Source organism: Marmota monax, unplaced genomic scaffold, assembly GCF_021218885.2.
Source record: "Marmota monax isolate L192 unplaced genomic scaffold, Marmota_monax_Labrador192_F-V1.1 WCK01_AAM20220418_F8-fsc00167, whole genome shotgun sequence".
In the NCBI taxonomy this organism is placed as follows: domain Eukaryota; kingdom Metazoa; phylum Chordata; class Mammalia; order Rodentia; family Sciuridae; genus Marmota; species Marmota monax.
This window is the reverse complement of record NW_026694116.1, coordinates 1,237,305-1,263,548: the sequence shown is the minus strand read 5'-3', so window position 1 is coordinate 1,263,548 and position 26,244 is coordinate 1,237,305. Positions and strand designations below refer to the sequence as shown.

General features: G+C 58.6%; 1 protein-coding gene across 3 annotated transcripts; it reads right to left on the bottom strand.

Annotated features, from left to right (window-relative positions):
* Positions 1-168: 168 nt before the first annotated feature.
* Agpat2 (1-acylglycerol-3-phosphate O-acyltransferase 2) lies at positions 169-20,515 on the bottom strand. 3 transcript variants are annotated; one of them, XM_058585908.1, is made up of 6 exons: positions 20,481-20,515; positions 3,742-3,875; positions 3,046-3,221; positions 2,780-2,875; positions 1,614-1,686; positions 169-930 (listed from the first exon to the last, which is right to left on the bottom strand). In XM_058585908.1, the coding sequence occupies exons 1-6, from the start codon at positions 20,498-20,500 to the stop codon at positions 755-757; spliced, it is 675 nt and encodes a 224-aa protein (XP_058441891.1). In that variant the 5' UTR covers positions 20,501-20,515; the 3' UTR covers positions 169-754. The 3 variants fall into 3 exon arrangements, with proteins under 3 accessions (XP_058441891.1, XP_058441890.1, XP_046321409.1); XM_058585907.1 differs by lacking the exon at positions 20,481-20,515 and adding an exon at positions 9,688-9,725; XM_046465453.1 differs by lacking the exon at positions 20,481-20,515 and adding an exon at positions 9,161-9,391.
* Positions 20,516-26,244: the final 5,729 nt, after the last annotated feature.

Genomic DNA, 26,244 nt, shown 5'->3' with positions numbered 1-26,244 from the left:
GGTGACGGCTGCCCACCCTGCTGGGGCTGCAGGCCTTCTCACTGGACCCTGGGAGGGCAGCTAGCCCAGCAGTTTGGGCAGGGGGCAGCACAGGCAGCCTGGAAGATTGCCCCTGGACAGAGACCTGGGAAGCCCCTGCACATCCTCTAAGTGACCACAGCTCAACAATTACTTCCAAGAGTTCATTTATAAAAAAGAACTGAGTACAACACTGACCCACAGACATCCTTGAAGCCGGTGGGAGCTGCAGACCCTGCCCTCCAGCTCCCTGTGGCCCAGGCGGGGTGAAACCAGGCAGTCCCAGCCCCCAAGCCTCTTCTCTCCCCGAAGGCCTGATGCAGGCCATGGCCTGGACCCCTGAGCCTGACTCTGCACCCTGTGGGCCCTGCAGATATACCAGGACCTGGCCAGGGCAGAGGTGTGGCCTCAGTCTGGACATCCCAGGGCTCTCAGTTTCCCCCGAAGGCTTGGGGCTAAGCCTGCCTGAGGCCACATACCAGATCCTGGGGGCACAGGCTTGAGGGTGAGGTCCCTCATGCTGGCTCCTTCCAGCTCACTCCTGGAAGAGACATCAGGGGCCTTCATCTGAGGCCAGTGACAAAGGGCTTCCTGCTTCCAGGGTCCAAGTGAGAGCCGGGAGCCGGGGAGCCAGACACGGTGATATTTGGCAGCCTGGGAGGGGGTGTCCCTCTGTCCATTCCTAGTCTTCTGCCTCCCGCCTGCCCTGCCCCAGGTCCCCCACCCCATGGCCAGGCTACTGGGCTGGCTGGACAGCAGGTCCCTCAATGGCCCCGTTCTCCTGGGGATTCCTGGACAAGTGGAAAAAGGTGCTCCTCATGGCGTGGTGGCAAGTGTCCATGAGCTTGGGAATGTCGGCTACGGTGAGGCCACTGGTGGGGACGGCATCCAGCACCTGGACCTTGATTATTCCTGGGGTGGACAGTGGTATCAGCAGCTGGGGGCCACCTGCTGCTGCCCCAGCCTTGCCCCCACCGGCCACCCTGTCCTGAGCCTGAGCCTTGAGACCTAGACCTGGAGGGCTGGGCCCACCCAGCTCCTGGCCATTGTGGGCTTGTCCTGAGGCGATGGTGACCAATAAAGCTGCTCCCAAGTGCGCACCGGGTGCTTGCCATGGTCTCCCCCACCCAGTGACCACCAATGGCCACACAGGACACTCCCACCCCAGAAAGCCCCCTCTACCCCTCCTGGCCAGCCCCCACTGGACCCCGACATCTGTCCTCAGCAGTTTGGGCTGTGGGGAGATGGAGCTTGGCTCCTCCCCTACTGCCTTCAACCTCTGACCCCCCCAGATAAGCAAGAGTGGCATCAGGGCCCCCGCCTGAAGCCAGCACTGCTGGACAGGCCAGCTCTGTGGCCAGTGGTGGTTCCCTGGGCTGCCCATGTAGCGCCAGGACTGGACGGTCGGTGACCACTTCCACAGGTCCCACCTACAAGCCTGCTTGGGCCCTTCCACCCTTCTAGAGCCTTAGTTTCCTCATCTGAAAAACAGACCCTCTACAGCCCCCTCGCAGGGCCACAGGCCCACGGTGGGGTCACTCCACTGAGCAGCCATCAGGAACGGGGCCCTGGGTATGAGGCTGGCAGGGGCTCACCTGAGGTGAAGAGCTTGGTCTTGAGGTTGTAGAAGGAAGAGAAAGAGGAGTACACCACAGGAACAATGGGCACCTGCCACAGGGACACGCCAGGCTGAGCGGGCCTGGCCCTGCCCTGCCCACCCTCCCTTCCCGCCTGTCCCCCAACTCAGGAGGCCAGTGCAGCACTACCCAGGGGAGGGGCTGGTGCCTCCTGACATTCCTTGAAGGCCCCAGGGTCAGAGCCACCAGTGACAGGTGGCACCTGGGGATGATCATTAACCCAGACTGTCATGGGACCTTGGGACATGGGCAGGCAGACTGCAGAGGAGCAGGCCCTGGGGAGACAGGTGACTGGGAAATCTCTCTTCTCCCAGGCCTTGCCAGTCTAGCCCCGACCCCACGGCTACTGGCAAGGTAGAAATGACTCCAGCCCCAGGCCCAGGCAGGAGTGTCTTCTACCCCTTGGCTAGAGGCTCGGGCCAGAGAGCAGGGTGGCTGCAGGCATGTGGGTCCTAGGTGCAACTTCTGTGTCAGCTCAGGGTGCTGGGAAGAGCCTCAGGACTAGGCACTAGGGCACTGGAGGCCACCCACCATAGGGGCAGAGAAGAGAATACGTCTACTGAGCTGTGACCAGTCTAGCGTTCGGAAGACCCTTTCCCTGACCCTAGACAGTGGCTTCCCCCCAACATGAGTCTCCCCAGCATAGAGCAAGAGCTAGTGGGCCCCCTTCACCCTCCAGGAGATCCCTTCTCCATGGTGGATACCCCCTGGGCTCCCACAACACCTCTGGGCCTCATTACTGCCCCTGAAGGCTGAGGATCATGAGGCCACGACCCATGCCCATGTGCTCTGTAGCCTGCCATCCCGGCCAGCCCACTCCCTGGAGGAGTGCTCAGCACAAGCCAGCACAGACAGGGCTCAGCAAGCAGGCCTGGCTCCTCGCCTTGGTACCTGCTCCTCAAAACCCCCTACTGAGGCAGGCCACTGGCTCTCAGGTGCTGCCGGGGGCAGCCAGTTGCCTGGGCTGGAGGGAGTACTGACCTTAACTGCCCAGTGGTAGAGGGCCCAAGGGCGCCCACCTCAGCATGTGGTGATGAGGCCCTGTCCCCGCCCAGTGCAAGGGATCCCTGAGCCCCATCAGTCACCTTCAGCCTTGAGCCACCCTGACCTGGGCTCCCACCTACCTGGGCCTGCACTGCCAGGTGGAAGGCACCTTTCTTGAAGGGCAGCAGGTCCCCGTTGTCATTGCGTGTGCCCTCGGGGTAGATCCACACTTTGAGCTGCGGGGAGAGAGGAGCCGACTATATCTCGGGCTGTCCACTGCCACCTGGGCCACCCCAGGGAGGCCACGCTGCCCCTCCTGGGACCACGCAGTGTGGAGTGGGTCCTGAGTGCCCCGTGCAACCCGCAGACTCCTTCTGCCAACAGCCACACCGCGGCCCACACTCACATTCTCCTTGGCCATGCGCTCGCCCAGGTCCGCCATCACGGTCAGAGCAGTGCTGGAGCGCTGCCGGTTGATGAAGAAGACGCCCCCGAGGTACATGACCAGGCCCACTGGCCCCAGGAACAGGAGCTCCCGCTTGGCGATCTGCACACAGCGCTTGGGGAGGATCTCCATGAGGCCTGCCGGCAGCAGGGGACAACCCAGGAGGGGCAGAGGGAGACCAGGACCATGAGAGAGAGGGGCAGAGACAGGCGCAAGAGACGGAGAGAGACACAGAGGCAGAGACAGGAGATGGAGAGACAGGGAGAGACAGAGACACAGAGAGAGAGGGAGACAGAGATAAGACAGAAGACACAGAGTGACAGAGGCAGAAACATGGGGGAGAGACAGAGACAGGACAGTGTCATCCCAAATGGACCCCTCACCAGGAAAGAGAGAGGTGACCCCCTGCTCCCCACTGCCCACCTGGCACTCCATCTGGTCTTTGGCCTGACCATCTTTTGGGGAGGTACCCAGCCTGGGTTGCAGTATAGCCCTGTGCCCAGTGTCAGACACAGGCAGCCGGTTGCTTTTACTGTCCAGCCTAAGGGAAGCCAGTGGCTGGAGGGACATCCAGGTCCCCTTCCCATGTCTGCCCAGCACCTGGCTCACCTGCCCACCCCCCCCAGGAGCAGAGCACGCATGCCTCTGGTGGCCTACCCATCATGTCCAGGATGCTCTGGTGGTTGGAGATGATGACACAGGGCCGGTCCACCTCCAGGTTCTCCCGGCCCTTGATGTCAAAACGAAGGCCGTAGGCATACTTAAAGGACCGTACAAACCAGCTGATGATCCTGTGGACAGAGGCAGCAGTGAGCAGAGGTCAGTGGCCAGGGGCGTGGCCTAAGGCCTAGGGAAGGAGTGGGGGCCAGGTAGGGAGAAGATGCTGTCCAGGGCCCAGCCTGCCTCTGCCACAGCAGCAGATGGCAAGACAAAGGGTTCAGGAGTCAGGCACTGGATCCTGGGGGTGGCGGGGCTGCTGGCCTCCCCGCACCATGCTTGCTCAGCTCGCCCAAGGGAGCGTGCCTGGCAGGCAGGTGGGTCCCACCCAGGAGTGGGTGAGGCTAATGATGGACAAGATGGGGTGAGAGGGGTCCCAGCACCCTGCAGAGGCCTGGCCTCCCAGGGGACATCTCAAGTCTCCTATATCCAGTCCTGTCACCCAGAGACTGTGTCCACAGTGCTGACCAGGCCAGAGGGATGTGGGGTTAGGGGTGGCCTTGGCCCAGCTTTGCACATATCTGGGACAGGACAGGACATTGCCAGTCAGGAGGTTAGCCCATGAGGAGACAGAGCCCAAAGGCACAGGCTCACTCCACAGCCCTCAGCAGGGAGCCTGATCCTTCCCAGCCCTGTGGACAGCAGGTGTCAGGGGATGTGCCACCCAATGACCTGGGGGCTATGGCCCCACACCCTCCGCTGTCCACGCAGATGAGTGCAGCCCTGTCATGTGATCCCCCAGTCCCAAGGGGAAGAGGGACCCCATCCACAGGTCAGTGAAGTAGCTCCCCAGGCTCCGAGCGCAGGCTCACAGCAGAGCACAGGCATCGGCCAGGGTCCCACTCCAACCATGGCAAAAGACACCGTCACATACAGGGCCCTGACCCTCCTCAGGGGTCACCTCTGCACATCAGGCAGGCTCACCCTGCTCTGCTGCCCTCGCCACGTCCATCCACAGAACACCCACCTTCCTGCACAGACTGCCCCGCTGCCCAAGCCCTGGAAACTGCCTTTGCCCTGTCTCCACAGCTGAATCTGAGACCCCACAGGACAGGTCCTTCTGTGACCAAAGCCCAGGCTCCTGACCAGCTGTCTTGCCACAAGGCTGACTCCAGGGAGGGGCAGCTCTCCTGGTGAGGAGAGGCAGGCAGAAGGGCTCTAGGCCTATCTCTCAGCTACCAAAGCAGAGGAAACGGCAACTGAGATCCCTTTACTGCAGAGGGCATTCATATGACTTTTGTTCTTGGTGCTGGGAGTGGAACCCAGGGACTTGGTGCTAGGCAAGGGCTCTGCACTGAGCCACATCCCAGCCCAGAACTCACAGGGTTCACACGGATTGAGCATTCCTGACCCTAAATTCCAAATGCTCCAAACTCCTGAAGATTTTGGACATGACCACACAAGTACAAAATGCCACACCTGACCTCATGCAAGAGGCAGTAGTCAAAAGAGAGGTGCACTGGCAACACTGGCAATACCCACAGAATTACGTCCAGGCGTACAAGATGCCCACGGAACACAAATGACCTGTGTCTAGACTTGGGTACCCACGATATGTCATTATGTATGTGTAAACTTTCCCAAGTTCAAAGCCATCCGAAACCTGAAAAACTTCTAGTCCCAAGCACTTTGGATAAAGAATCTTCAACCTTACTACAAATATCGGCACTTCCACTTGCGGCCGCATGGGGGAGTCTCGGGCCACATCGGGAAAGGGACTGTGGTCCTCTGGCAGTGGGGTATTCCCCAATTTCCATGCCCCTCTTCTTTTCTCTTGCTCTCTCTTTCCAGTACGGGGATGGAACCCAGGCTCTCATGCATGCTAGGCACCCGCCCTACTTCTGAGCTCTACCCCAGCCCCCACTTTTTAAACTGCAGTAAAACAGAAGGTAAACTGTACCATCCTGGGCTGGGGTCACCTGAAGCCCAAGGGTTGTGCCCAGTGCCCAGCCCAGTGTTCCAGAATTACTGCTGCCAGCTGCCAGGTGGGACTTGGGGCCTGGCTCCCTGATGTGGCCTGGGGCAATGCCCTTGACCTCCTAAGTTTCTGCTACCACCTGGGAAAGGGGAAGGATGCAGAAGAGTGCCACTCCAGGAGGCTGGGTGGCTGGTGACCCTGGACTGAGGACCAATGGCGGCTGTGACAGGACTCAGCAAGAAAGAACCCACAGTAACTCAGAGTAAAGGGTGCCACGACCTTCCCAGCCCCTCCCGCCAGCACCTGCTCCAGCAGCGGGAGGCAGTTCAAGGCCAGAGACCAGGCCACCAGCCTGGCTGTCCTCGTGGACGGCCACCAACTGACCCTTGCCCTCAGCTGCTGGGCTTGGGTTGGTCTGCTCCCTGGAGACCCAGGCATACTCTTTGGGCAAGACTGGCCAGAAGGCTAAGAGGACCTGGGAGGGCTCACTCAGAGCAGCCCTGCTGGCAAAGAGCAGGCAGGACCACTGATGGCCAGGGTACAGGAGGCCTGAGCAAGGCCCCTGACAGACCAGGGAGCTTTCCAACCAGTGTCCCAGAAAGGGAGCACCAGGGGGAGGGGCTCCCGGTCTGAGCAATGGGGGATGGGGGAGGTGGGACCAGGGCCCAGCAAAGCACTGTGTCCTGTCCATGCATCTGTCCCAGGACCCAGGGCCCAGCAACGCCCTTCTCCACTCCCTAGGTGCATAGGTGCAGGGGACAAGTTGCTGTGCAGCCATGTCCTGGCCACTTGGTGCAAGAAGAAGTTCTGCTGGCGCCTTCCTCTCCCACCACCACGGTGGCATCTGGGACCCTAAGGATGGTGGGGCCAAGGGTGGGGCCCCCAAAGGAATTTGGGGCCAAGAAAGTAATCTTCCCTGTTGGCTGAACCTGTCCTCAGGGCCTCCTGAGGACAGGTTCAGCCAACACAGAGCTTCTTTGGGCTTCACTTCTTGCGTGTGTGGGTGTAACTGAGGCATCTCCCAGCCACCCTGCCCTAGCGCCCTAGGAGCACACAGGGAAGGACTCTGTGGGCACCTGCCTGGAACCCGGAGGAAGGGCCCATGCCTGGGCCACCGCCCAGGAGAAGTGGAAAGGGAGTAGAGGGGCAGCCCTGCTCTCCCTCTCCAGTCCAGGACTCCCCAGGCATCAGCCTCCAGCTCCTAGCGCTGGGGTGGGCACAGAGGGAGAGCCAAGAGCACTTTGGAGCCACCGCCTGTGGGTTCAAACCCCAGCGGTGTCTCACCCTGGCTTTGAGACCCTGGACACTCACCTTTCCTCCTCCCATCTCACTGCCAAGCCTCTGAACCTCAGTCTCTTCATCAGACCAGGGAGCTTTCCAACCAGTGTCCCAGAAAGGGAGCACCAGGGGGAGGGGCTCCCGGTCTGAGCAATGGGGGCACTGCAGCACACAGGAGGGCCCTTTCCCGAGTCTCCACCTCCCATGCTCCTGGCTCCCTTCCCTGACCAGCCACCCAGGGACTGCACCCCTCATTCCCTGCTTTTCAACCCGCCCTGTGCCTGCCCCTGGAGGCCTTCCCATTCACAGCACCCACTTTTCCTCACTGCTGGGAGTCGTCACAGGGAGTCTGGGAGTCTGGTGCAGAAGGCAGGGCTGTGGGCTCCTGGGCCTCCAGCCCTGCCCCACCCTCCAGCCCTCCCTTCCCTAGGGAACCCATGTGTGGGCAGAAACAAACACCTGTGTTACCCAGCAGTGTCCCAGAGGCCGTGGGCCCTTTACCTGGTGCCAACCAGGAGAGCCTCTAGGGACCTGAGGGTTCTAGCTGGCCAGACTCTCTGGCCCCTGGCTGCGCAGGCAGGGTAGAAGGTGGGACAGTGCTGGTTTGGCTAGCCTGCTGGGTTCACCCACCCTCAGAGAGGGTAGCTGGTGATTGGATTTGGCCCCTGGGCAGCAACGGACCTGGAAGAGCCCGCCAGGCCTCTCCAGACTAGGACATGCTGGTGGAGAGGACACCAAGGAGCTACAAAGGTTCCAGGGACTCCCACTTCATATTTGCTGAAAACAGAGCCCAGCCCTGGGCCCAGGACACCTGCGGCCTCAGAACCCTCTGCTGGCCTGGCCTAGGAAGGATATCACCCCCCAAGGAGCATATCTGCCTGGTACTTTCCAGACTCAGTGGGCCCTTCCTGAGGTCCACACCCTCCACTTTGCTCTGAAGTGCCCAGGGACTTAGGGAGGCTCCCCCAAGGGAACCTCTTTTATCTCCCCAGGCAGTTTCCAGCCTGCAGGGGAGCTGGCCCTTGCACATCAGGCCTTCAGTGTTTCGTGCATGGCCTAGGGTATCTGTCCTGAGGATGAACTACCTATTAGAAGGGAAATGCCTGGGCTGCCCCTGGGGTCTGCTCCCCTGGACACTGGTCAGAGAGGAGATGGGTCGTCACAAAACACCCACCAGACCCCTGCTCTGCTCCTCAAATCCACTCTCTATCACCCTTTGTATCTGGGCTTCTCAGGCAAAGCACAAGTCCCTGAAGAAGAGCCTGAGATAATGAAATATGGACCAGACTGCGCAGTGTCACCTCCATTGCCAAGACCCACAAAGGGCAGAGATGATGGAAAGTCAGGACACCCTCTCACCCACTGTGCCTGTTAACACAGGAGGAGGTGGGGCTTCAGGGACCACAATGTCCCCATCCTAGGCCAAAGCCAAGAGGCCACTGCAAAAGCCACCAGCTGGACAGTCCAAACAGGGCAGAGAGAAATGTAGCGACAGTCCCTGGGGATGGGGAACAGGCGAAGGGGCAGGAAGGGCTCCTCCCAGGCAGCCACCAACGGTTCTTGTCAACCCAAACTGTTCTCTTCCCTTGCTCAACCCCAGGGCCAAGCTTCCCTGCTCTGAGAGGTGTCCAGAGGAAACTGTCGGCAACTGCCACATTCCTTCCCGTCCCTGCGAGTGCTGGCGGGGGCCGCAGGGGCCAGCACCTCCCTCCCTCCACACGGAAGTAGCGCCTCTCAGGTCTCCCCACCTGCCCAAGAGAAGGAAGCAGAAACACGTTTGTCACCTGCGCGTCAGCAGGGGACCCAGGGAGAGGTCAAGGATCACTCTCTGCCGCGTGCGCGCCCCGTCCAGTGGCGCTGGGGAAAGTTTCCCCGCCGGTGAAGCAGGACGGGCCTCTCCCCGCGCGGCCCAACCCCTTCCTCCCAGAAAGGTGCCCCCACCGCCAGCCGGCGCGCTACGGCGGCCGCAGGGACGCCAGAGCTGAGGAAATGCCGGCGCAAGGGCGCGGGGACATTGTGACGCCGGCTCCCGGGTCCCGGGCGCCGGCCCGGGCCGCGCTCCCCGCCGGGCGGGCGGGGCAGGAAGAGGGGAGGGGAGCGGAAAGTTAGCGAAGCGGAAGCGGCGGCGGCGGGCTCCCCCACCCGCCCGCGCCCGGCGCTTGCCTCATGTTCTCCACGGTGCGGCCGCCGTGGCGCAGCAGGCAGACGGCCGAGGCCACGGCGGAGACGGACAGGCAGAGCAAGCAGTAGAGGCTGATCTTGGCGTAGAACCTGGCCGCGCGGCTCAGCTGCACGAGCAGCAGCAGCAGCAGCAGCGCCGCCGTCAGCCACGGCCACAGGTCCATGGCCCGCCGCGCACACGGCCCGCGCCCAGCCCCGACGGCCGCCCGCGCTCCCCGCGCCCCTTATTGCGAGGGCGGAGGGCGGGGCGGCCGGTGGAGGGAGGCGCGCGGCGCGGCGGGCTAGGTGCGGCCGCCTGCCCCGCCCCACGCCCCGGGCACTGGCCCGCCCGCCGCCCCGCCCGGGGCGCCCACCCCTTATTGCCTCGGGTCACAAGGGCTCAGCCCAGACTCCACCCCACCTGGGACCCCAGTCGGGTACCCGGCTCCCCGGGCTCTGCCTCTGCCCGCCCGCGTGCCCCACCCCTGGGTCGCCCTTGGGCCCAGAGACACAGCTCCCCTAGGGCTTACAGGCGGCCCAAGGACGTGACCATCGTGCCAGTCCGTCACTACACAAAGGAGCCCTTGAACTGCTACTGAGTGACCAATGGTCACCTGGCTGGCCACCTGGCAGGATGCCTGACCCTTTTGGGTCCCCTTGGGCAGGGAGACTGAGCCGGGCGCTGTGGAAGGCCACCCTGCTTGTTGGGGCTTGGGGGAGGTGACAAACTGGGGCGTGATTCTGGGCGGGGCTGGAGGGGTTCCCTAGTGGGTGCCAGCCCCAGTGTGTCACCGCTCCTGGTGCAGAGCCAGCGGTGGCTATCAGGCGATTGCATTCACGTGGGCTCCGCTCAGCGGATGACCAGCCTGGCAGCTGGGCAATGCAGTTGGTACTCAATTGGGCAAAAGCATTTGTCACCCTGGGAGGAGGGGATACTGCTATAGGTATTCCTGGTTCCACCTTTCAAGCACCCCAGCAGTCACTTGCCCAGGGAGCAGCTGGAGATAGCAAAACAGCGCCCTTTCTAGACAGACAGAGGCAGGACCCCTGGGTTTTCTGCAGTTCCCCGACGCTGCTGCCCTCTGTCACACCAGCTGGAGGTCTCAGGGTTGCAGCCTCCCCCTCAGAATTGTGCTCAGCCCTCAGCCAAGTGCCCTTCACATGAGTGGGTGGGGCTTCCCTGCCCAGAAACTGCTGTTTTCTGTTTTTCTGTAAAGTAGAACGTCTAGCCATTTGTGTCACATCTGTAGGCATTTTATGAAAACACCTACCGGCACATTCTCTAGCTCTCTTGTGGCAGAACCCTTAATGGTCATTTTGTGTCCGCTTGAGCAAACTGGCTTTTCTCTCTGTCCAGTCTTGGAAAGGGTCTGCCGGCCCCCAGGCCTGAGAGCCCAGCCCCAGGTGCTGCTGTGCCTGGGGGCTGAGCATGGCTGCTGACCAACTGTGGCATGTTCAGCTTCCTGGGAAATCAGCAGGAACCCAGGAGAGAATGCTGTGGATGCTGTTGGTAGTGGACAGAGGGCTGGGGACCCTAATGCCCTTCACCTCTACTGCGCAGCCCAGTCTCCAGCCCTGGCAGCACCCTCCAGGGCTTTTTCCTGTTTGCCCCTTAACTCCCAAGCTGCCACCCTTTTCTATGCTGCCCAGGCTGGTCTGACTCCTTAGCCTCCTGAGTTACCACCACTCTCTAAAGTGGCCCTCATTCTTCCCAGCGCTTCCCATAATGGAGCACATCTGTTTTGCCTTCCCTCCACCTTGGTACATGCAACAATGCCCCAAACATAGATGATCAATTAAGTGCTCCCCAGAATACCAAGTGCATCTCCATTTTATAGATGGGGACTTGAGGCTCCCAGAGGTGAGCTGCCAGCAGGGAGTGATGAGGAGGCTGTCAGTCACTGTACCCCCTGCCACTGCATCCCAGAGGGGCTCCCACTGCTAGGGGGCTACCCTACCCTCTTGCTCCCAGAAGTGGTAGGGGCAACATGAAGGTGAGGGCTCTGGACCACCTAGTTCGGTTCCCAGAAACGCTGAGTTTTGCCTGTCACCTCCTGAAGAGGCTGTCACCAACTTCACCTCCTCCCCTGCTCCTCCCTCCCCTTAGACAAGGTTGAAAGAAAACTTTTCCTCCCGTGGAAGCTGGAAGCGGACAGGGCCCAGGAGGGGGCCTGGGCTGGGAAAGGCTGGTCTGGCCAAGGAGGCAGTATTTAATGAGTGCTGCTGCACCGCAGAAGTGAAGCCCCAGAGACGCCCTGGGGCCGGTGCAAACCAAGAAAAGAAAATCTCTCTAAAATTAATGCATTTCAACTGCAGAGGGGACCTGTTGTCTCTACCCTGTTCATCCAAGTGTGGTGGGGAAGGACAGTGCTGGTGGCTGGCTGGGACTGTGGTGTCCTAAGCCTTCACCACCTAGGGCCAGCTAGGTGGGTGGGTTCCTGTGGACCTGTGCCAGGTGGCTCTCCCAAGTGCAAGGGCAGTCAAGAGTCCTCCTAACCACTTGCTGAGACCTGGCCAGACAGCAGGTGACAAGGCTGAGCTGGGACATCCTGAGGCCCACAGGACCCACACCAAGTAGGGGAGGTCAAGAGGGGAGGAAAGCCAGGCACAGGGTGTGCTGGCATCCACCCCTGCCCCTGGGCCCTGCTGTGGCCTGCTCTACCAGGACCAGGTGGTGCTGGACCTCTGTCTTCTCCTGAGTTGGGCAGGGGTCTGGAAGGATGTGTGGCTCTCCCCTCCTGGGAAGCAGAGGCAAGGTGGCTGTTGACCCAGCTGCAGCCATAGCCAGGAGGGAAAGGTGTGGGTGTGGGCTTTGAACTCTGGTCCACCTGGCTTTAGGCTCTGGGCTACCCCACGCCTGAGTGACGCCTGATTGTGTCTGTGAAATGGGGACACTCACCTCACCCATATGCTTCAGAGGAAGCAGCTGCCCTGGGCTCTCTGAGGCAGAACCTTGTGACCCTGCCCCTCCTCCAGACCTGCCCAAGAGGTGCTCTCGGGATGCACTCCTGGGAGGGGAGGGCACCTCAGCCCCTCCCAGGGCCAGGGCCAGAGGGTGGGCAGCTCCAGGAGTCCAGGCTCCTGTGGAGGAGAGCAAAGCCAGCCTGGAGCGGGAGGGAGGGAGGCAGTGCCCAGACTCAGGTGGGCTCTGGGGCCTGCGCGCCCCTCAGGCCTCTCGGTGGACGAACCTCAGGGGACCGACACTATCCCTGCCACCTGTAAATAAAGCAGCCTGTGAATCTTTCATGCGCCTGTGCTTAAAAATAGATGAGGCGAGGCACACAGGCCAGTTTCCTGGGCCACGGCAGCAGCAGTGCCAGGAGCAAGCTCCCGTGGAGGACTGGAGGCCATGCTGCTAGGAGCCAGCCATGCCTGCCAGCATACAAGCCCACGGTGGGCCGAGAACGGCGGAGGGGTGGACAGCCCCCATTAGACAGGAGGGGGAGGACCCAGAGAAGACCAAGGGCCAGAGCCCTGGGCGGTGGGGCTGTAGGACAAGGGCCTTTTCTACAGAAGAGCAGCATCCCTTTGGCCACACCCACCTATGCCATCCTCGGGTAGCAAGGGGGAGCTCGCTGGCAGAAGTGTCAGAGCAGACGGTTTTGTGCTCCTGCCACCTACTGCCCTTGGTGGGAGGCTCACCCAGCAACCCCCTCCCCAGGAAGGGTGAGGGGACACCCCAGGGCTCCCAGCCTGTGTGACCTGCTCAGGCTCAGTGCAGAGGTGAAGAGCCCAGGGTCATCCCAGAGCTGCCATGTGCCCCCGGGGAACCTCAGGCTGGTTCCTCTGGACCTCTGACTCCATCTGTGCACGGGGACAGTGATATGGCCTTGGGGCATTGTGACGATGACATGGCATGCAGCTTGTGTGGCCCCACTGTGTGAGCTGGGTGGTGGTGACAGTCTCCAGGCCCGGGCAGAGCCTTTCCAGGCCTTGGGCCACCTGACCCCTGGCCCAGCTGGCATCCCCGGGCAGTCAGCTGCACTGGCTGCTCTCCGGGCCAACTGAGCAGGAGGATGGGGGCCTCAGAACATGCCACCTCACCCCTGGCTTCCTCACAGGGGAGGGACTGCCCTGCCCCGGCTCAGGGGAGCCAAGCTCAGTGCTCACCCGGGCCAGCCTCTTGTTGCCTGGCGGGAGAGCCCCGCACCCACCCTGCCTGGCTCCGGAGGCTTCCATTCCCACCACCCAAGGTCCCTTCTGCAGGCTGTGACAGGGAGGGGGAGGGCCCCGGTCTGCAGCAGTTCTGCACACCCATACCACCCGACAGGTCCTTCATTGGCTAGTGTCCGCACTCCAGGGCCCTCTCCACACTGTGGCCAGCAAGGGCCTTGGGTGGCGCTGGCCTGAACTCACAGCCTGGCAGGCCCAGCCTGGGGCTCACCCCATCTTCAGGAGCTGTTTCCCCCTCACAAGGCCACTATGGTGAGATGAGATAGAGGACTGTCCACAGGCTCTCAGCAGGCAGCCTGGCCCCACCTGCCACTGCTGCCCAGCAACCTTCGGCAGGCTCTTCTGCTCTGCAGGCCACTGTCCCCTCCTCTGTCAAGTCTCCCAATGGAGGCTGCCATGTCCTGGGTCAGAGGAGCCCAGCGCTGCTTCAGTCTCTTCCTCAGAGAGTCGCTACGGACCCACCAGGCCCCTGACCACTCAGCCCCAGAGCTGCCCTAGGAGGTGAACCCAGCCCCCCCACAGGCCTTCCAAGGAGTCCAGCAGAGACTGGGTAGCCCTCACTTCCCCATCTTCCTGCCAGCCAGCCAGGCCTAGGCTCTGGGCTTTGCTGCCTGTGTGGGTCAAGGGCAAGCTGTGTCCTTGGGGTAGGGCCCGGTGGTGGCCCTGAATCAGAGGCAGGCAACATGCTCCAGAGGGGGCAGTGGCTGGGATCTTGGGGAAGGGAGCATGGGACTGCTGCACTGAGCCTGGTGCCCACACTGGTGGCCAAGTGACACAGGCTTCGTGGACAGCCGCCGGCCTGCCCCTGGACAGAGTGGAGGGCTGGCTTGGCCTGATGGAAATCCTGGTGCAATAACACAATGGTCCTGAAGAGGGCGCAGTGACAAGCGTAGTTTCAGTGGCTCCCTTCTGTCCCACAGAGACCTGTCCCAGGGTCGGGGGCTGTCTGGGCCTTTGCTCCACCCACTGTGTTCACCAGCACACAAATGTAAAAGTAGGGTTTTCCATGGAGGTCCTGGAAGAGTGGAAAAGTGACTCAGCTCACGTCACATCATAAACCCAGTTAAATTCCAGGTGGATTCGTGACTTAAGTGAAACCGAGGAGTCCCCAGCAGGAGCACACAGCCATGCAGCTGTGGAAGCCTGGCAGGCAGAGGAGGTGAAGAGGGAAGCAGAGAAGCTGAACAGGACCACCCAGGTCAGCTGTGCAGGTCATGCACTGCACAAGTCCAGAGGAGTCCACACTAACTCTGAGTGCAGCGTCCTTTCCTTTCGGAGCGAGCAGGCTCACTTCTCTGGCCTTTGATCCTCACCACACCCCTCATAACACCAAGGCCTCAACCCAGGAGTCCTGAGTAAAGGCCAGTGGGCCCAGCCCTGCTACCTCTGCTGAGACGTGACAGGCAAGGTCCAGGAGCTGTGCCATCACCCTGCCCGCCCCACCCCACCCAAATATGTGCCAGAGTCACTGAGTCACATTTAGGGAAGGTGTGGCCTCCTGGTGACCCACCTAGAGCTAAGCACTGTAGTTCCAGCCCACTGGTCCTGGGGAGCAGCCTCCCCGACCCCAAAGTGACCTCTGTGGTCCCAGGTGGGGCCTCCAGGCTTCAGAAATGAAAGCAGGGTTGGGGGTGGACTGGAGTTTCAGATAAACATGTCCGGGGCGATGCGGGGGCCTATCGTCCTATTTTAAGTTATTGTTTACTGGAAATTCAAATCTCACCAGGTGTCCAGTGTTTTGTCCTCCTCTTCCCTGACCCCTCCCCTGGATCTGCCACGGCCCCTGGGAAGGGCTGGGCAGCACTGCCCCCTAGTGGGCAGGCCAAGGGCTGCGTGCGCAGTGAGGATCACAGTCTTCCTGCAGTCTCCAGGATCCTGTGGGCAGCCCTGGGAACCTGGGGCATGCCAAGCAGCAGCCTGTCCCCAGCTCAGTGGCCCCCAAGGACTTTAGGTGGGGCCTGGCTCTCACTGGTGCCCACCCTGTGGCCAGCCTGAAGCCAGCCTAAGATGAAGCCGCAGCACTCTGCGGCTCTGCCTAGGGAAGGAAGCTGCCTGGATGCCTCCAAGGGTCTGGGTGTGCTGGGTTGGGGTGGGAGTGCTACAGGAGCAGCTCCTCTGCCTTCTGCCGTCAGGGTGCACCGCAGGCTGCTGGACAGCCGGGCTCAGGTGCCCACCCTGCAGCTGCCATGCTGCTCAGGGGTTGGCCACAGGCTGTGCTGGTCCCTGAGTCCACCCTCAGCAGGGCAGAGGAAGCTGACTCTGAGGACCAGCCCAGAGGCGCCCAGAGCCACGGATGCCCTCAGCCACCAGAGAGACTGCTCTGAAGGACCTCCATCCCAGTCCCTAGCCGCCCTCCCTCCGCCCTGGGCCTGCATTAGCATTTCTTTATCCAGCTTTCCCAGTGCCCACCCCAACACCAGCTTTTGGGCAGCTCTGTGGCACCACACAGAGGTACAGTGCCACACTTGGCCTTCACTGGCTCCTGGCGCCATAAAAACGTACTGAACGTCACACACCATTATTTCTTGAGGTGCTGAGGATGAACCCAGGGCTCACGAAGGCTAGCAAGCACTCTAACACTGAGCCACTTCTCCAGCCCTTTCTAGCTTTCATTTTATGACGGGGTCTTGCTAAGTTGCTTAGGGCCTCGCTAAATTGCTGAGGCTGGCCTCAAACTTGCAATCCTCCTGCCTGAAGTTTGGATTTGGGGTGTGCACTATCTCACCCAGAAAGATGAATACAATTTTCAACCCTAAGTTTGTGTCTTTTCAGATTTTTTTATACTATCTATCATCTATCGTCTTTTTGGGGGGAGGGTGTACCAGAGTTTGAACTCAGGGGCACTCAACTATGGAGCCTCATTGCAGCCCTATTTTGTATTTTATCTAGAGACAGGGTCTCACTGAGTTGCTTAGCGCCTCACTTTTTTGCTGAGGCTGGCTTTGAACTCGCAATCCCCCTGCCTCAGCCTCCTGAGCCTCTGGGATTATAGGTGTGAGCCACTGTGCCAGGCTTCTTTTCAGATTTGGTGGTGCTGGGGGCACAGCTCAGTGGCAGAGCATTTGCCTGACAGGTATGAACACGATCCTGGGTTCCATCCCCAGCACTGCAGAGAGGGGGAAATGAAAACATTTCTGAGAGCCCTTTACAGAGATGCTGGGCCTAAGCAGACCTGTGGGCCAGGCACGGCCAACCTTCATTAAGGGACCCTGGGTCAAGCCAGCTCCAACCTTGCTAGGCACAGGTGTGGTCCTGCCATCTGCATCCAGCACAGACGGCTAACAAGGTCACTCAGGAAAATTATCAAGGCAGACACACAATTTTTCTTTAAACCAAGCTCCGGGACGGCTCCTCTGCCCTCGGCCTCAAGCTCTCCAAACGGGAGAGCGAGGAACTACACAAGAGGCTGGTGAGAGGGAGCAAGCATGCTTTGGATAGGGGAATCTAAATTCTTAGGAAATCCCACCCAATGAAGGTCAAGGTGGGCAGGGTTACAAGGACAGATGAGGTAATTGGATCCCTGGGGATGTGGAGAGACACACCCCTGCACAAAGACACAGTTGCTTGTACCCTAGAAGACCAGGGCTATCCAGCAGTGTGACCGCCGGATGCCACACCCCGTTCAGTGCTAGACCAGCCACCCACATGGTCTGACAGGTTGTGCAGCCCCCTACACCCGGTATGACCCAATAGGCAGGGAGCTTTCCCCAGGTACCCCAGCCAAGCCTCCTGGCTCACAGGAGCCCATGCCTGGCCACTGAGTTTGATAAAGGTGACTCCTCACCACAGTGGGCCAGGCGCTGCCACATCCATGCCCCCCCTCAGACACTACCCTGGACACTGGGGACAGTGGGTGTGCCTGCAAGCCAGGGAGGGTGCCATGCCGCCAGGCATATCAGCCCACCCCTGCTGAAGGTCCCCTCCACAGCACGGGGAACCAGGAAACCACGCATCGGCCCTTCTGAACACTTCGTATGCCCGGAAGGGCCCGGCACATGGTCTGGGACGGGCTTGTTCCATGGAGCACGACGGTGCTGCCCTTCTCTCCAGGGCCAAGGAGCATTCGCCTAGATGGAGAGACCACAGCACTCTGTCCAGCACTCGTCTGTGTCTGCTGGAGAGAGGGGAGGACAGCAGGGCTGCTCGAGGCCCCCGCCCTCTCCCTGCAGCCCCTCCACCCCCCCTTCCCTCACCACCAGGATCTGCAGGAGTGAGAGAGGGCAGAAGTAGAAGGAAGGGTGGACAGGGGGTTGGGGGCAGGCCAAGGAAACAGCCTCGGTCCAGAAGTTCCGCATACCTTTCCAGGCTGTCACTCCCAAATTCCTGGGTTATCTGTGAATCTCAGTTACCTGTAAGTTCGCTCAATGAAGATGGTTGCCCGTGGGGCTGGGGCTGGGGCCCAGGGCAGAGCGCTTGCCTAGCACGCGTGAGATACTGGGGTTGATGCCCAGCAGCACATAAAAAGAAACAGAGGCATTCTGAGCATTTGCAACTACAAAAAAAAAAAAAAAATCAAAACAATAGTTGCTGTGTACTGTTCACTAGCCCTCCAGTGAGGAGATTAAGCAGAGCGATGTGATATTTTAAGAAACCTATAATGTAGGGGACTTCCCAGCGTTTTCTATTGACCCGATAGTAAGGCCAGGTCGGCCAAGGCCCCCGAGACTGACGTCACCCCACACACTTTCCCATGCTCACCCTCACCAACTCTCCTTTACAAGAGGAGCTGGGAGCCCCCAAAGCCCACCTTCTCCCTGATAGTCTCTGAGTGGCAGAGCTGGAATTCTCAAGCCAAGGACCCCACTGGTTCTAAGTCCACTTTCCCCTCTCCAGGAATTCCTGGGACCCTCTTCTGGAGACCTATCTTCTCCCTGGATGGGGGGTTGAGGAGGCAGCTCGGTGGCAGACGCTGCCCTAGCATGTGCAAGGTCCTGGGTTCTGTCCCCAGCACCTGAAAAAACAGAGTTCCAGTAGAGCTGGAGGATCTCCCCTGCCATCTTAGTGATTCTAAGTCAGCGTTCCTGAGCTGAGGGAAGAGGCTGATATACAGGTGGAAAAGACTAAAGGAAGCAGAGCAGAAAAATAACAGATTAGTGGAAACAGCGTGCCGTGCCGGGGAAAGTGGGTATTGTCTCTAATCTCCATTTCCTTGGATGGCAGATAAATGGCTTAGTTTCCCGCTGGGTGGTGGAGCTTTGGCCTGGGTCACTTTAGTCAGGTCTGTTGCCCCACTCTCCAACCCGTGCAGAAGTCTGGTCCAAAACAATGGTCTTCTTACATTTTACTTTATGGGGAACAACAACTATTACTATTAGGTACTGGAGATTGAACCTGGGGGGGCTTTACCACTGAGCTATATCCCAGCTTTTTCCCACTTATTTTTTGGGGGGAGGGTACCAGGGATTAAACTCAGGGGCACTCAATCGTGGAGCCACATCCCCAGCCCTATTTGTATTTTATTTAGAGACAGGGTCTCACTGGGTTGCTTAGCGCCTCACCATCGCTGAGGCTGCCTTTGAAGTCACGGATCCTCCTGCCTCAGCCTCCTGAGCCGCTGGGATTACAGGCGTGAGCCATGGTGCCCAGCTCCACTTTTTTATTTTGAGATAAGGTCTCCTAAGTTGCCCAGGCTGGCCTTGAACTTGCAAGGCTCCTGCCTCACCCACCAAAGTGGCTGGGACAATAGGGGTACACCATGGTGCCTGGCCTGTGTCTCTCATGAGGGCACTGAGCTCTTCCTGAAGGATCCTCCTCATGACCTCCTCTAAAACGTCACCTCCAGATGCCATCCTGTTGGGAGTTAGGGCTAAATCCAGGGGACAAGATTCAGTTCCTAGCAAGGGACAGCACAGTCAGCACATGCTCAGTGAGCACAGTGAGTGCACACTGTGCATCCTGGGAAAGATGCACGAGTCTGCCAAGGGTCCCCGAGACACAAAGTCACCAGGATGCTCAGCTTTTCAGACCAACTTCCCCGTCTGTGCCTTTCTCCCAGCAGCCCCGCGTCAGGCTGGGTCTCCGTCAGGGTCAGGGCCTGGGAGGCTAGAGGCAGCCCTTGTCCTGGCACAGTGCTGGGCGCCAGCCCAGGACCTGCACCCTCGGTCCCACAGAACCTTCCCGGACACGTGGGGGTACCGGAGGGGCTGGCAGCTTCCTTCCCTCCCAGGCCTCCTTTTCAATAATAAAGCCAGTGTCTGGTCACTTGAACCCGCAGGCTGCATACGTGTATCAGGGGAAAGCTGAGCCTGAGTCCCTCCCAGCCCAGGGCCCCGGCCAGCGGAGTCACCCAGCCCCTGTAACCAGCAGGCAGGCCTGTGTGTGTCCACCCACATACACCTTAGCTCACAGAAATGGCCCCACCCTGCACTGCGTTACAGCTTGGTTCTGCTGGTGGCTGAGCCCCTAAAGGAGGCGTCACCTGGAATCTAACTGGGACCTGACTTGGAAACATGGTCTTCATGCTCATGATCAAAGGTCAAGTCCCGGAGCTGAGATGGTCCTGGATACTGGGCTGGGCTCCAGATCCAACGACAGTGTCCTGAGAGGGACGAGGAAGACAGAGGGCAGTGCCGATGCAGGCGGAGGCTGGGAGACGTGGCCCTAAGCCAAGGGTCGCTGAGGCAGCAGGAAGGCCCCCGGAGCACGGCCCTCCCCACGCCTGGGTTTCTGCCTCTGGACTTTTGCAAAGGCCCTTTTGCCAAACAAGTCCACATTCTCAGCTCCTGGGGATGGGGACACAGACGTATCATTTGGGGGGTCAGGCTGGCTAACCGAAAGCCAGTGGTGACAGTGATCTGACCGTTTAGCGGGGCACAACCGCTCATGCCAGCTGGGCCCATGGGAAGGCCCTGCCCAGTGCTGGTGCTGCCAGGACTGCCACACTAGGCCAGAGCATCCACACTCAGTTCCTCCCAAGGGGACTCAGGGACACTGCCGCCTGAGAGCAGAGGCCATGAGACTTCCCGGATGTCCCTGTTCTCTCTCTCGGTCATTGGCTGCTCCCGGACAGTATTGTTTTAGGGTATTGAACCCATTCTCATTCACGTGGAATTGGTACCAATGTGCATGACACTTAGTTGACACACAGTCACCGCAGCCACTACAACTCCACAGTGGGTCAACTCAGCTGACTCCCAGGAGACGAGCTCACCTGCAGGAACCAGCCACCATGCCGGGGTCCTCCAGAGGCCGTGGCGGCCGCCAGTCACTCCACAGCTGAAGTCGAGGGCTTCAACAAGCAGACAGCTGCCCGAGGTGGCTTCCTCCTGGAAGAGGCAGATATCTAGGCAGATATCCAGTGGCCCTCAGGGAGGAAGTGATTGCCCACCTTAGGGAAGAAGACTGAGGCTCATCCCTTAACATCCGCTCAAGTCCACTCCCACACTTCTACTTACTCAGAGGAAAATGGCACAATAGTACACATAATATGCTCACATGGTGTGTATGTACGCACACGTCACACCTCCAACCCCAAAACTCAACCATTTCTCAAAGAAAATCTCTAAGACAAATGGTAGGGCCCCAAACCTTCCTCTCTGGAATTGGCTTATGCCTTCTGGGAGCCTGAAGGAGAAGACAGAACCCTGGGTGTGAAGACCTCTGAAAGCCTGCAGGGAGAGGACTGAGCCCTGGCCTGGGAGCCTGGGGGAGAGGACTGAGCCCTGGTGGGAAGACCTCTGGGAGCCTGAGGGAGAGGACTGAGCCCTGGTGTGAAGACCTCTGGGAGCATGAGGGAGAGGACTGAGCCCTGGGTGTGAAGACCTCTGGGAGCCTGGGGGAGAGGACTGAGCCCTGGGTGTGAAGTCCTGTGGGAGCCTGGGGCAGAGGACTGAAGCCTGGGTGTGAAGACCTCTGGGAGCCTGGGGGAGAGGACTGAGCCCTGGCCTGGGAGCCTGGGGGAGAGGACTGAGCCCTGGTGTGAAGACCTCTGGGAGCCTGAGGGAGAGGACTGAGCCCTGGGTGTGAAGTCCTGTGGGAGCCTGGGGCAGAGGACTGAAGCCTGGGTGTGAAGACCTCTGGGAGCCTGAGGGAGAGGACTGAGCCCTGGGTGTGAAGTCCTGTGGGAGCCTGGGGCAGAGGACTGAAGCCTGGGTGTGAAGACCTCTGGGAGCCTGGGGGAGAGGACTGAGCCCTGGCCTGGGGGCCCAGGGGAGAGGACTGAGCTCTGGGCGTGAAGGCGGGTGGGAGCTCCTCAGAGGTCAGATGCAGGCCCATTGGGGTGCATGCCAAATCCCAGCATTATAGGTTGGATCTGGAAAGTTCCCTGGGAAGCTCCCATGTTAGAAGCATGGTCTACAGAGTATTGAGGGTCAGAGGTGGGGCTTAGAGCAACTAGAATGGTGACCTCCTCAGCAGATCCATCCATTGATGGATTATACTTTGAATGGACTCACTGAGAAGTGACTGCAGGTTGGTGGGGCATGGGTAGAGAAGGTAGGTCACTGGAGCATGCCCTTGGCAATTATATCTTGTCTTCTCTGTGTCCCTCCCTCCCTCCCTCTCCCTTCCTCCTTCCCTCCCTCTCCCTCCCTCCCTCCCTCTCTTCCTCCCTTCCCCTCTCTCCTCCCTCCCTCCCTCCCTCTCCCTTCCTCCTTCCCTCCCTCTCCCTCCCTCCCTCCCTCTCTTCCTCCCTTCCCCTCTCTCCTCCCTCCCTCCCTCCCTCTCCCTTCCTCCTTCCCTCCCTCTCCCTCCCTCCCTCTTTCCCTCCCCTCCCTCCCTGTCTCCCTCTCCCTCCCTGTCTCCCTCTCCCTCCCTCTCCCTCCTTCCTCCCTCCCTCCCTCTCTCTCCCTCCCTCCCTCTCCCTCCCTCCCTCTCCCTCTTTCCTCCCTCCCTCCCTCTCCCTCCTTCCTCCCTCCCTCCCTCTCCCTCCCTCCCTCTCTCCCTCTCCCTCCCTCCCTCCCTCCCTTCCCCTCTCTCCTCCATCCCTCTCCCTCCTTCCTCCTCCCCTCCCTCTCCCTCCCTTCCCCTCTCTCCTCCATCCCTCTCCCTCCTTCCTCCTTCCCTCCCTCTCCCTCCCTTCCCCTCTCTCCTCCATCCCTCTCCCTCCTTCCTCCTCCCCTCCCTTTCCCTCCCTCTCTCTCCCTCTCCCTCCCTTCCACTCTCTCCTCCCTCCCTCTTTCTCCTTCCTCCCTCCTTCCCTCTCCCTCTCTCCCTCTCCCTCCTTCCTCCCTCCCTCCCTCTCCCTCCCTCCTTCCCTCTCCCTCTCCCTCCTTCCTCCCTCCCTCTCCCTCCCTCCCTCTCCCCCTCTCTCCCTCTCCCTCCCTTCCCCTCTCTCCTCCATCCCTCTCCCTCCTTCCTCCTTCCCTCCCTTTCCCTCCCTCTCTCCCTCTCCCTCCCTCCCCCTCTCTCCTTCCTCCCTCTCCCTCCTTCCTCCCTCCCTCCCTCCCTCTCTCCCTCTCCTTCCCTCCTTCCCTCTCCCTCCCTTCCCCTCTCTCCTCCCTCCCTCTCCCTCCCTCTCTCCCTCCTACTCTCTGTGATCACTGGAGTCCTGAGCTGCCCTCCCCGGGGTCCTTCTGCCATGATGCTCGGCCTCACCTCAGGCAGGCCCACAGCTATGGAGTCAGCCAACCAAGGCCTGAATCCTGAAACCATAAGCCCCAAATATGCTTTTCTTCCTCCAAGTTGTTCTTGTCAGGCATTCTGGTCACAGTGACAAAAAGCTGATTAACACACCCAGTGGAGAGAGGATGGCAAGTCCCAGGCCAGGCTGGGCAACTTAGCAAGACCCCGTCTCAAGGTGAAAAAGTAAAAAGCGGGCGGGGCTGCAGCTCAGTAGTAAAGTATCCCCAAGTTCAATCACCTAGGTAAACAAATAAAGCAAACAAATAAAGAATTACTTTAGAATCTAGCTATTCCAATTTGGGGTATAAAATAAAAAGAGCTGAATTCCCAGACAGATACACATCCATTCAGGCTTACAGCAGCTGGAAGGTGGAAGCATCCCAAGTGTCATGGATGGAGGGTGGAGAGGCAACATGGCTTAAACACAGTGGAGTGCTATTCAGCCTTAAGAAGCAAGGGAATTCTGGTGGCAAGGTGTGTGGAGCACACCACTAACCCAGTAACTCGGGAGGCCGAGACAGAAGGATTACAAGTTTGAAGCCAGCCTCAGAAATTGAGTGAGGCCCTAGGCAACTTAGTGAGTCTCTGTCTCAGTGTTAAAAATAAAAAGGGGCTGGGGCTGGCACTCAGTGGTACAGCATTTGCCCTGTATGTGTGAGGCACTGGGTTAGATCCTCAGCCACACATAAAAATAAATAGATAAGGATGCTGCATCCATCTACAAGTAAAACACAAATATTAAAAATAAATCAATGAATAGGGATGAGGATGTGACTCAGTGATAAGCCCCACTGGGTTCAATCCCCAGTGCTGCAAAATAAATAAATAAATACAATTCTAGTTAGTCGAGCTGCTTCAGGACTGCAGCCACTGGGGAGGCTGAGGTAGGAGGATGGCAAGTTCAAGTCCTGTCTGAGCAACTTAGCGAGACCCTGTCTCAAAATAAAATTGAATAAAAAGGGCTGAGGATGCAGCCAGTAGCACAGCACTTGCCTAACATGTGAGGCCCTGGATTCAACCCCAGCACTGCAAAAAACCCCGGGATATTCTGATACCTTCTGCTACCTGGATGACCCTGAGGACACTGTGCTTGAAGAAGCAAAGGTGAAGGGGACAGTGCTGTGGGATCCCACATCCATGAGGTCCCCAGGGTCACCAAATCCAGATTCAGAGGTGGAGTGGTGGATGCAGGGAGCTGGGCAGGGGCTGGAAATGTGCTTATGAGGAAAAGAGAGAATCCTGTGGGTGGACGGAGTGCTGGCCAACACCACTGAACAGTGGACCTGGGAAGAGCTAAAACAGAAATTTTATGTTATATTTATTTTACCCCAATGGGAAAAAAAGAAAAGGCTGTTCTGATCTGCATTTGATGGCCTTCCCTGTAATCAATGAGTAGAAAAGGCAGCGGTAGCTATAGGCATTTCCAGGGGCTCAGAGTGCCTCCCCAACACTGGCCACAAGGGGAAGTGGGGAGATCCGCCGACTCCTCAGCCCACGGCCAGCCCAGCCTCACCCACAGCAGACGGCTGGCATCACGTGCCCTTGCCCCAAGCTCTGAGGACTCTCTGCCTGCCAGAACCAAGTCCATCTGCTCCACCTGAGCTGATGAGAAGGAAATGAGGTCATTCAAGGGCCAAGCCCTGAAAAATGGGGGGGGGGGCTAGCCCCTCCCCAAAAAAGGCCATCCCAGGGAACTCAGGACTGAGAAAGGGCTTCCATAGAGAGGGAAAGGAGGTGCGGGGCAAGGGTAGGAGGACCACGTGCTCCTTAGGGTTTTTCTCTGTCTTTTCCTGGTTGTAACATAGCAACTGATCTTGACCTCCTGGGGCTAGGTTTTGTGATTTTTTTCTTGTGGTTCTGGGGATTGAACACAGGAGTGTTCTACTGAGCTATATTGTTTTTTATTTTGAAATATGGTCTTTGCTAAATTGCCCAGACTGGCCTCAAACTTGCAATCCTCCTGCCTCAGGCTCCTGCAGCTTGGACTACAGGTGTGGCCACAGCACCTGGCTATTTCCTATAATTATTTTTTAAAATATTTTTGTAGTTGTAGATGAACAGCATGTCTTTTATTTTTTTTATGCAGTGCTAAGGATCAAACCCAGTGCCTCACATGTGCTAGACAAGCCCTCTGCCACTGAGCTACAGCCCCAGCCCTAGTTCCTATAATTCTTTAGAGAAACATATTACTTTTCTGCAAGTTAAGCCTCACAGTAATTCACATACTTTGTGTTAACTGGTGCACAGGAGTAGAGAATATGGAGGGTGTTCACATTCTGATGTTATCTGAATGTCACCAGATGTTCTGGGTCCTGTAGACCTAAAGAAAGACTATGTAGCTGCTAACATTGCAGTCATTTAGGTGCCACTTTTCTTTAAAATTCAGAGTGCTGGGCAAAGGGAGGGGAAGCAACTCTGCTAAGGACAGCTTGCAAAGGAGTGGCCACTGTTCCACAGTCTCAGTCTAACCTCAAAGAAACATCAGGCAAACTCAGATGGAGGGACCTTCTGCAGGATAACTAGCCTGTGAGCTTCAAGGACATTGAGGTCATGGAACATTAAGAAAGACAATGGTGCTGGGGATGCAGCTCAGTGGTAGAGTGTGTGCTTAGTATGAATCAGGATTTGACACCTGGCACCACAGATAAACAGACTTAGATTCAGGAGACACTGTTAAATAAAAATTACAGGAGGCCATTGTTTTGGACTGGGGTCTTGCACTGGGCTGCAACAGGCCAGAGGTCCACGCATGCCACCAGATGGAAACTGTTTATATGACCTTCCAGGAAATCAAATTTTTTACACAATTTTCCCAAATAGACCATTTTTCTTCTGCATGATAACAAAGTTCCCTATTTTTATCCTTAATCCCCCCCCAAAAAAGTGACCTGAAATAACCCTAAATTAACTAACCGGTTATTTTTCTATTGTTCTATTCCCTGTCCCCACCTATAAGGAAAGCAGCTTTGAAACAAACAACCCACTCTGTTTTTGCTTCTGCTTTCTTCAGCCTTTCTCTGTCTATAAAACCAACTCACCAAACACTTGTTCAGTTGTCTGGTCCTATATTGCAAACGAAGCCAGCTAGGACGGACTTTCAAGCTAAATTTGTTGTAATGTTCCTTTTTAAAAAAAATACATTTATTTTGTTTATTTATTTTTATATGGTGCTGAGGGTTGAACCCAGGACCTTGCACATGCTACCGCTGAGCCAAAACCCCAGTCCCAGTAATGTGCCTCTTGACGATGCTTTGCAAAGCGGAGCTAGGGTGGGAACCTCAGCATTCAGGAGCAAGCGCAAATGGCGACCACCGGCCTCACTGCGGGGCACGCCCACCAGCACGCCTAGGAAG

What these genes read in the sequence shown, in the direction of transcription:
- Agpat2 (XM_046465453.1), bottom strand. Translation starts at nt 9,342, where the DNA reads ATGGACCTGTGGCCGTGGCTGACGGCGGCGCTGCTGCTGCTGCTGCTG. An exon ending in CGCACCGTGGAGAACATGAG is followed by an intron (nt 3,876 to 9,160) that starts GCAAGCGCCGGG and finishes CTCTGTCCACAG; the next exon opens with GATCATCAGCTGGTTTGTAC. An exon ending in ACCTGGCAGTGCAGGCCCAG is followed by an intron (nt 1,687 to 2,779) that starts GTAGGTGGGAGC and finishes TCCCTGTGGCAG; the next exon opens with GTGCCCATTGTTCCTGTGGT.